Raw genomic sequence first — 9,666 nt, 5'->3', positions numbered from 1 at the left:
TGAAAAATTAGCCAGGCATGGTGGCACATGCCTGTAATTCCAGCTATTCAGGAGGCTGAGGCAGGAGGATAGCTTGCACCTGGGAAGCAGAGGTTGCAATGAGCTGAGATCATGTCACTGCACTTCAGCCTGGGAGACAAGAGCAAAACTTCGTCTCAAAAAAAAAAAAAAAATCTACCAATCAAACGTGGCCTGGATAGAAGTCCAGGGGTAGATCCTGGGTCTTCCACTAACTCATAAAACCTCTCTTCTGGTACCAGCAGTATAAGCCAGTCTTACCTGCAACACAAGGCTCTGAGTAGAGGTAGAGGGGAAATAACCTTCCCCTTTAGTGGCGTAGCTGTTCTTTCATTTGCCCGGCTCCTCTTAACCAGGCAGCTAGGAACTGTGGTGCAGTGGCTGGAGGAGCTGCTGCGGTGGAGGAGCTGCTGCGGTGGAGGAGCTGTCAGGCCCAGGCTCTTTCTAAGGTGTGTGCAGGCCAGAGGGCTAGGTGTACAGCAAGTGGGGGCCAGCAGACTTCAGTGCTTGGGGTGAGGAGGGGCGAGGCTCCAGGTGACCAGGGAGAGGTTAGACACATCCCACTGAGGAAAACACACCAGGTGGGGCTTCTTGAAGAGCACGCTCCTGACTCCCGCAAAGGTGCTGGCCAGGCTGGCCTTACTCTTTATCTGTGTGGCCCAATGATCACGTGAACATGTGCAGGGGTTGCAGGACCTCCTCGGGGATGCTGGAGGTGGGGAACGTATGGAGAGGAGCCCCTGAGCGCAGGTTCCTCTTCCAAAACCATTGCTTACTGTGATGGTTCCTATTGAGTGTCAACTTGATTGGACTGAAGGATGCAAAGTATTGCTCCTGGGTGTGTCTGTGAGGGTGTTGCCAGAGGGGATTAACATTTGAGTTAGTGGAGTGGGAGAGGCAGACCCACCTCAATCTGGGGGACACCATCTAATCAGCTGTCAGCTCGGCCAGAATAAAAGCAAGCAGAAGAACATAGAGAAGGCTGGGCGAAGTAGCTCACACCTATAATCCCAGCACTTTGGGAGGCTGAGGCGGGCAGATCACCTGAGGTCAGGAGTTCGAGACCACCCTGGCCAGCATGGTGAAACCCTGTCTCTACTAAAAATACAAAAGTTAGTGAGGCATGGTGGCACCACTGCACTCCAAACTGGGTGACAGAGCGAGACTCCGTCTCAAAAAAAAAAAAAAAAAAAAAAAAAAAGAAGAATGTGGAGAGATTAGACGGGGTCACCCTGCCAGCCCACATCTTCCGCCTGTGCTGGATGCTTCCTGCTTCTGAACATCGGACTCCAAGTTTTTCAGCTTTGGGACTCGGACTGGCTTCCTTGCTCCTCAGCTTGCAGACAGCCTATTGTGGGACCTTGTAATTGTGTGAGTTAATACTCTTTTTTTTTTTGAGATGGAGTGCAGTGGCACCATCTTGGCTCACTGCAACCCCTGCCTCTCGGGTTCAAGCGATTCTCCTGTCTCAGGAAGGAGCACCGTGAGTCCCTTCCCTTCATGATTCGGGCAGTGGTCAGTGGCAGAGCCAGCGCCATACTCACCTATCAAACAGGGAAATGAGAAAGGCGGCCGGCTCAAGCTGAAAGTCCCTCTTGTGTTCCAGTTTTAAAAACCACATTTGTGGCTTGTCACTTACGTGGAGTTGACCTCAGAAAAATCATCTCGGGGTCCTCCAAATGAGAGACACCAAACTGTCACCTCTTTTGAGCTTATCAGAGGAGAAGCTTGTGCTAGCTCCTGGGGTGAGAGGAGGAGGAGGAGAAAGCAACCCCAAAACTAGCCTTCTCCGGGGGTTGCTCGCCACAGCAATGGGGACTTTCTGGGTCTGGGCCCTAGCTCTGCAGCCAGAAAACTGAGGTGAAGCAAGGTTGTGACGATGTGTGAGGACACAGGACATAGCCCCTTTGGACGCTGGACGTGGAGCGGCAGACAACTGCCAGCTGGCTTGGCACAGCTACAAGAGAAACGACTCAGGGTCCAAAGAAGGAGCCATCTGGGTTCCTTACCAATTCCCCCAAAGATGAGGCGGGAAAGGGGGGCGCTGAAAGACTAGAAATTTGTAACGTGGCTAATGGGACATCACATCCCATACGGGGTAGGGATCATCAGAGACAGCTCAGAGTCTGGAGTTTCTCTAAGTTTACTCTTCTCAGTCAGACCTCTCTGGAGGACCATCAAGCAGCCCCCAAGGAGGAGCGGAGTCGAAGGAGCACTGTTGAGAGTCCCAGGGTCAGGAACCCCAGGCTCCCTTTAGTGGAGACCATGCTGGGCTACTTGAGATTACCCAGCAGCTGGGGTGGGAGTCGCAGTTCCCACCTCCTGATGAATGCCTGGACAGTGTGAAATTAGCTTCAGGTTTAAATCTAAGCAATTTGAAGCTATAGCATTCCATGTCTTTCACATTTTTTCCCTAGGTGTAGGAAGTATGAAAGTTCTTTGAATGTTGTTTTCCAGTACAAAGAAAGCCAAGCAATTTCCTGATCAAAGTTGTCCGTAAGTGAGTCGGGGAGGGGGGGAATGCTTGTAAAAAAGCCAGCCGCTCACCTGGAGAGTTAGACAAGGCACTTCAGCCTCAATAAAGCAGGAAAGATATAGTCAAGATTGACCTGCTGACAAAGCAGGTTGCGACAAGACCTCTCCGTGTCCATCTCCACCCTCCACCCCATACCCTTAGGATAAAATGACTGAGCTCTAGGGAGGCAGAATCCATTCCAGCCCCTGGCCTTGCCGTGGTCCAAAGCCCCAGGCTGATTGCAAAAGTTAAAATTAAAGCTGTTTCCATCAGTGAAAAGCTGAGAAGCTTCACTGACAGAGCTGTCAGCCAGATTCTGTTTATGGCCTAGGGTCCTCTTAGGAGGAGGTCAGGGGATTTTTGAATGACCACAAGTGACTTTGAAGGAAAGCAGCTGCTCTAAGCTCTCTGAGATCAAGTTCCACAAATGTTTGCTCACACTGCTGAGAACTGCGTGTCGTCACTTTTTTTCTGATTAAAAAAGAATCTACACTTATTCCAGCATTGCTGATAATAGCCAAACCCAGAAACAACGCAAATGTCCAAAAACAACAGAATGGTTAAATATACAATGGAATTATTCACACGGTGGAATACTATACAGTAGTGAAAATGAATGAATTACATGTAGGTGTATGAAGGTGGATGAATCTCACAAAAATAATGTTGAACAAAAAAACAGAAAACACAGAAGGGAACACAGAGTATGATTCCACTTACTACATAAAAGCTCAATGGCAGGCAAACTACACTGTTTTGTTCAGGGACACATACATGCATGGGTTAAAAAAAAAAAAAAAGGAACAGCCTCCAGTGGTGACTCCTGCCTGTAGTCCCTGCTACTTGGGAGGCTGAGGTCAGAGGATTGTTTGAGCCCAGAAGTTAAAGACCAGCCTGGGCAAAAAAAAAAAAAAAAAAAAAAAAAAAAAAAAAAAAAAAAAAAAAAAAAAAAAAAAAAAAAAAAAAAAAAAAAAAAAAAAAAAAAAGAAAAAGAAAAAGAAAGTAAAAGAAAAGCAAGGAAATGACTTAGGGGAAAGGGCTGGGAAAGCTTGTGGCATGCTGGTAATGTTATATTTCTTGCTCTGGATGGCTGTTTACTTTATAATTATTTAAGAAATAGTACAATTATATTTTAGACACTTTTTAATATGCATATTTCATAAAACAAGTTTATTTTAAAATTTTATTTAATTTTTTGAGACTGAGTTTTGCTCTTGATGTGCAGGCTGGAGTGCAATGGTGTGATTTTGGCTCACTGCAGCCTCAGCCTCCCAAGTAGCTGAGATTACAGGCACCCTGCCACCATGTCCGGCTAATTTTGTATTTTTCGTAGAGATGGGTTTTTGGCATGTTGGTCATTCTGGTCTCGAACTCCTGACCTCAGGTGATCCACCTGCCTCAGCTTCCCAAAGTGCTGGGACTACAGGTGTGAGCCACCATGCCTAGCCTTAATTTTATTTTTATATGACATGGAGTCTCACTAAGTTGTCTAGGCTGGTCTTAAACTCCTGGCCTCTCAAGTGATCCTCCCATCTTGGCCTCCCAAAAAGCTGGGATGACAGGCCACTGTGCCTTGCCAAAACAATTTTTTAAAAGTTAAATATACAAAGATAATCTTTGCTTTCTATGAATCCAATGCAAGATCAAACCTAATGTACACAAAAAACTACAAAAGATCACTGAAAGAAGTTAAAGAAGAGCTAAATAAATGGAAAGACTTCCTTGGCCCATGGATAAGGAGATCTCATATTATTAATATAGCATTATTCTCAACTTTTGCCTGCAGAGTCAAATCAATCTCTATCAAACTTTTCCATTCCTTTTGCAGAAATGGAAAAACTGATCCTCAAATTGTTAGGGAATTGCAAGGGGCGTCAGATAGCCAAAACAATATAGGAAAAAAAAATTGAAGGGTGGGGGGCTCGGTGGCTCACACCTGTAATCCTAGCACTTTGGGAGGCCAAGGTGGGCAGATCACTTGAAGTCAGTAGTCTGAGACCAGCCTGACCAACATGGTGAAACCCCATCTCTACTAAAAATACAAAAATTATCTGGGTGTGGTGGTGGGAACCTGTAATCCCAGCTACTTGGGAGTCTGAGGCAGGAGAATCGCTTGAACGGAGAGGCAGAGGTTGTAGTGAGCCAAGATTGAGCCACTGCACTTCAGCCTGGATGACAGTGTGAGACTCCATCTCAAAAAAAGAAAGAAAGAAAATTGAATCGACATTTCTCCAAAGAGGATATGCAAATTTCCAATACGTAGGGGAAAAGATGTTCCAGGTCATTATTCATTAGAGAAGTGCAAATCAAAACCACAATGAGGAACAACTTCACACCCACTAGGATGGCTATTATCACAAAGGTAATAAAAAATGTTGGAAGGCTGGGCAAGGTGGCTCACACCTGTAATCCCAGCACTTTGGGAGGCCAAGGCAGGAGTTTGAGACTAGCTTGGGCAATTTAGTGGACCCTCATCTCTAAAAAAAAAAAATTAAAAAAATAAATAATTAGTTGGGGCCAGGCAAGGTGGCTCACGCCTGTAATCCCAGCACTTTGGGAGGCCAAGGCGGGCAGATCACCTGAGGTCAGGAGTTCAAGACCAGCCTGGCCAACATGATGAAACCTCATCTCCACTAAAAATACAAAAATTAGCCAAGGAGTGATGGCACATGACTGTAATCCCAGCTACTTGGAAGGCTGAGGCAGGAGAATCACTTGAACCAGGAGGCAGAGGTTGCAGTGAGCCAAGATCAAGCCACTGTACTCCAACCTGGGCAACAAGAGTGAGACTCAGTCTCAAAAAAAAAAAAAAAAAAAAAAAAAATTAGTGGGGTATGGTGGCATGCAACTGAAGTCCTAACTACTGGGGAGGCCAAGGTGGGAGGATTGCTTGAGCCCAGGAATTTGAATTGGTTGTGCCTGCATTCCAGCCTCCGTAACAGAGACCCTGTCTCTTAAAAAAAAAAAAAAAGGTTAGAAGAATGTAGAGAAACTGTGACCCTCATACATTGTGGTGGAAATGTGAAATGAAAGGGTAGTGTCACTTCGGAAAACACCCTGGCAGTTATTCACAAGGTGAAATATAAAGTTGGGTATGGCCCAGCAACTCCATTCCTAGGTATACATATAGGAGAATTGAAAACATACATCCACAAAAATATTTGTATGCAAATTTTCATAGTGGCATTATTGATAATAGCTAAAAAGTGTTAACAACCCAAATGTCCATCAGCTGGTGAATAAGCAAAATGTGGTATATCCATATGGTGGAATAGTACTGGGCAGTAAATGGAACGAAGTACTGCTACATACTGCGATGAACCTTGGAAACATGAGAAATGAAAAAAAAGACAAAGGGCATGTGATTCCATTTATAGGAATAAGCAAATTAACGGTAGAAGAGTGGTTGGCAGGGCTGGAGGGGAGAAGAACTGGGAGCTAACAGCTAAGGGATGAGGATTTCTTTTTGTGCTGAAGACAATGTTGTAGAATTAGATAATGATGGTTGCACAAATTTGTGAACATATGACTGAATTGTTTCATTAAAAGGGCCAGTTTTATGGTATGTGAATTACATCTTAATTAAAAAGTATGAAATTCTTAAACAAGGAAAATCCCCTGTAAATTGGGAATTGGAATTTCATTTTTTAAAAATCATACCTAGTTAGCTATGTTTTTTAAAAAATAGCATGCTCATTTTAAGACAAGTTAGAAACACTGGCTTCCCCAGGTCACCGCCACCAACTTGTGAACACGTCGGGATCGCGGCTTAAGGAATGAAGATCACACCCGAGAATTGTTTCTGTTGCTAGTGGAAAGAATGCCTCTGCCCCACTCCCTCCCACTCAGATCACACACAGAAGCTGGCTGAAAAGGAGGGAAAGTAATATTAGCCCTAAAAATACCAGTCCTTCGTCTCACTGAACGGGATGTCCCAGACACCTGGCAAGAGCAGGGGTGGGCCTGGCGGAACGTGCAGGGACAGGTGCTGGGACCTGGGGGGCCCGGGGGTAGGGCTTAGGGGCTTAGGGGCGTGGCGTGAGGGCCTGGGCGGGGCTCAGGAGCCTGGGGCACCGGGGTGGAGCGTAGACGGCGTAGGGGCGTGGCGGGGGCGGGGCTCAGGGCCCTGGGCACAGGGAAGGGGCGGGGAGCCTGGGCGGGGCTCAGGGCCCGGAACAGGGGTCGGCGGGGTGCGTGGGCGGGGCGGGGCGCGTGGGTGGGGCTCTAGGCCCAGGTCTCAGGTCCCCGTGGACTGGGCATCGGGGCGCGTGGGCGGAGCTTTAAGCCCCGGTCTCAAGGCGGGAGCACAGGGGAGAAGTGAGGCTTGTGAGTGGGATTCAAAGACCGGGGACACAGGGTCTAGGAGGGGCGTGTGGGCGGGGCTTAAATGCCGTGGTACAGGAGCGTGGGCGGGGCGCGGCACGTGGGCGGGACTCAGGGCCGGAGACCCAGATGGGCGGGGAGCGGGGGACGCGGGCGGGGCCGGGCGGGGCCGGGCGGGGCGGGCGCCTGGACGCGAGCCTCGGGCGCCTAGCTGCCCAGACGGCGGCGGTGGTGGCCGCACGCGCGGCCCGTCCTCTGTCCTTGCGGCGCTCCAGTCCCAGCCCCTCGCACCATGCGGCCGCCTGCGCCTCCCACCGTGCTGGTGCCGTCGGAGCGCGCGGTGGTGCTGCTGTCGTGCGCGCTCTCCGCATTCGGCTCTGGCCTGCTGGTGGCCACGCACGCCCTGTGGCCCGACCTGCGCAGCCGGGCACGGCGCCTGCTGCTCTTCCTGTCACTGGCCGACCTGCTCTCGGCCGCCTCCTACTTCTATGGGGTGCTGCAGGACTTCGCGGGCCCGTCGTGGGACTGCGTGCTGCAGGGCGCGCTGTCCACCTTCGCCAACACCAGCTCCTTCTTCTGGACAGTGGCCATTGCGCTCTACCTGTACCTCAGCATCGTCCGCGCCGTGCGCGGGCCCCGCACCGACCGCCTGCTCTGGGTCTTCCACATCGTCAGGTGGGTGGCGGTGGCACTGCTTTTCCTGGGGGACCCCCCCCCCGACCTAGGCCGACCCCACCCGGTCCTGTCCTCTCAGAGGCCACGCCTAGGTTGAACCCCCCTACCCGCCGCGGGCAGTGCCTGCTGGCGCCCCCGGGGCAGCCCTGGGTCAGTGGGAGGAGGCCAGAATTGCCCAAGAGGTGGCCTGGCGGGACCTTCGCTCCCGAGGGCGCCCCTCTGTGCCTGCCCCAGGGCGCAGCCCCTTGGGGTAGTAGGGGCAGAGTTCATCCCCAGAGCCGGGTGCTGATTCCTTGGACGGGGCTGGGGAGGACACGCTGGGTCCCTTGTGACCTGCTTCACTGCGTCCTGGCCATCTCTGCTGCCCATGGGGAAACAGGCTGCATGACGAGTTAGGTAACTGTCCCGCACTGGAGAGGCGGCAACTACCAGTCCCACGCCACCACCCCACCCCAAGCCACAGTGGGCTTGGTGCGTTCCTCCACTCCCAAGCTGCTGTGTCTCTGCTGTTCAATTTACAAAGGACTGTCCTTTTTATTCTGTCGTTGGTCTTCTCTAGCCTCAGGCCCCAGCCTCTTGTATTTCTGTTCTAGGTGATCTTGAGTTTCCAGAGTTCAGCTGTTCTGAGATTGAGGTCAGGGGCGGAGGGTTGGTCTGGGAGTCTGGGAGTCTGCCTGGAGTCTCTCTGAGAGTGAGGAAAAAACCAAGATCTTACCCTGTGGTTTAAGCATTTTCAAGTAAGCCTCGCTGAAGAGGGTGGGCCCTTCCCTGGGGAATGTCAGGTTTTGAGAATCTCGTAGCATCCTGTGCTGAACTGTGGGCAGGAATCCTAGGGCTGCTGTTTTCCTTTTCTCCCTCTCCCAGATCAGAGCATCAGGTACTGCCCTAATTATAGGTCCTTTCTATTAAAAACTTAAGTGCTTTCCAAGGACTGTGAGCACAGTCAGCATTTTGGCAGAGACAGGTCACCTGGGTGTCACACGGCAAGGCTCCAGGGCAGCGAGAGCCACTCGACCTTCAGCTCTGCACTGAGGCCAGCTGGTCCTTGAGAAACCAAGTGACCTGCTTGGCAGCTGGGCAAGTAAAAAGTCTTTGCAACACATCATCCAAACGTGGCTCAGATGCTGCAGGCCCCCACGGAATAGGGCCCTGCCTTTCCTTCCCAGCAGCATGCCATCTGACCCTGTCTGGGTCCCGTGATGGCTGGCTGGGTGTGGGCAGCATGTACACGGGAGATTGTGGGTACTTGAAAGGAGTCAAGGCTGTACCTTTCTTTGCAAGAACCTGTTCTCTTTCCCTCCTTGTCTTTAAAAGTACTGAATACAGTATATTTTTTTAAATGGTAACAGAACCTCATCCAGCTTCTGTGGAAAAGGATTGCCCAACAAACCTGATTTGGGAGTTTTTCTGGTCAGTTCTCATCAGGGACCCTTGAGGGGGTTTTTTGTGTTGTTTAGGAAGAGCTTCTTTGATTAGGAAGTAGGCCCAGTGTGGTGGCTTGCACCTGTAATCCCAACACTTTAGGAGGCCGAAGCAGGAGGATTGCTGGAGCCCAGGAGTTTGAGACCCGCCTGGCCAGTGTAGCGAGACTTTATCTCTACTAAAAATTTAAAAATTAGCTGGGCATGGTGGCGCATGTCTGTAGTTCCAGCTACTTGTGAGGCTGAGGTGGGAAGATGGCCCGAGCCTGGGAGGTCGAAGCTGCAGTGAGCTACGACTGCACCACCATATCCAGCCTGGGTGACAGAGCAAGACCCTGTCTCAAAAGAAAGAAAAAACAAGCAACTTATTCATCGTGTCTGTTGAATGTGACCTGCCTACATCTTAAAAGAAAATAAAATTATCTGTGTCCAAACTAGAGAGGGAGTCTGACAGTTTATTCTCTGGCGTTCTCTCAGCACTCAGACTTTACTAGCCTAAGGGAATCGGTTAAACCTGCCTAACAGGTTCATCTGTTGACCTAGATCTTCCCAGACTGTATTGCCAATGACCTTGCTAAGGACTCTCCACTGTATTTCTTTGGAATATTAGTTTATTGTTGCAGGATCTGTTGATGTGATGAATATCACCTTCGGGCATAGACTACGTGATTATCCACTTTTTAACCATTTCTTTTTTTTTTTTTTTTTTTTTTT

General features: G+C 49.8%; 1 protein-coding gene across 1 annotated transcript in view; it reads left to right on the top strand.

The window, feature by feature from the left end:
• The first annotated feature begins 7,007 nt into the window (after positions 1–7,007).
• GPR157 (G protein-coupled receptor 157) overlaps positions 7,008–9,666 on the top strand; it is a 23,444-nt gene continuing 20,785 nt past the window's right edge. Inside the window, exon 1 of the mRNA XM_017503460.2 lies at positions 7,008–7,531. Coding sequence (XP_017358949.1) covers positions 7,149–7,531 — 383 coding nt within the window. The 5' untranslated portion in view covers positions 7,008–7,148. The remainder of the gene's footprint in view (positions 7,532–9,666) is intronic.

Source organism: Cebus imitator, unplaced genomic scaffold (assembly GCF_001604975.1).
Source record: "Cebus imitator isolate Cc_AM_T3 unplaced genomic scaffold, Cebus_imitator-1.0 Scaffold15, whole genome shotgun sequence".
Taxonomy (NCBI): domain Eukaryota; kingdom Metazoa; phylum Chordata; class Mammalia; order Primates; family Cebidae; genus Cebus; species Cebus imitator.
Note: the sequence above shows the minus strand (reverse complement) of the source record. Positions and strands in the feature narration are given on the sequence as shown.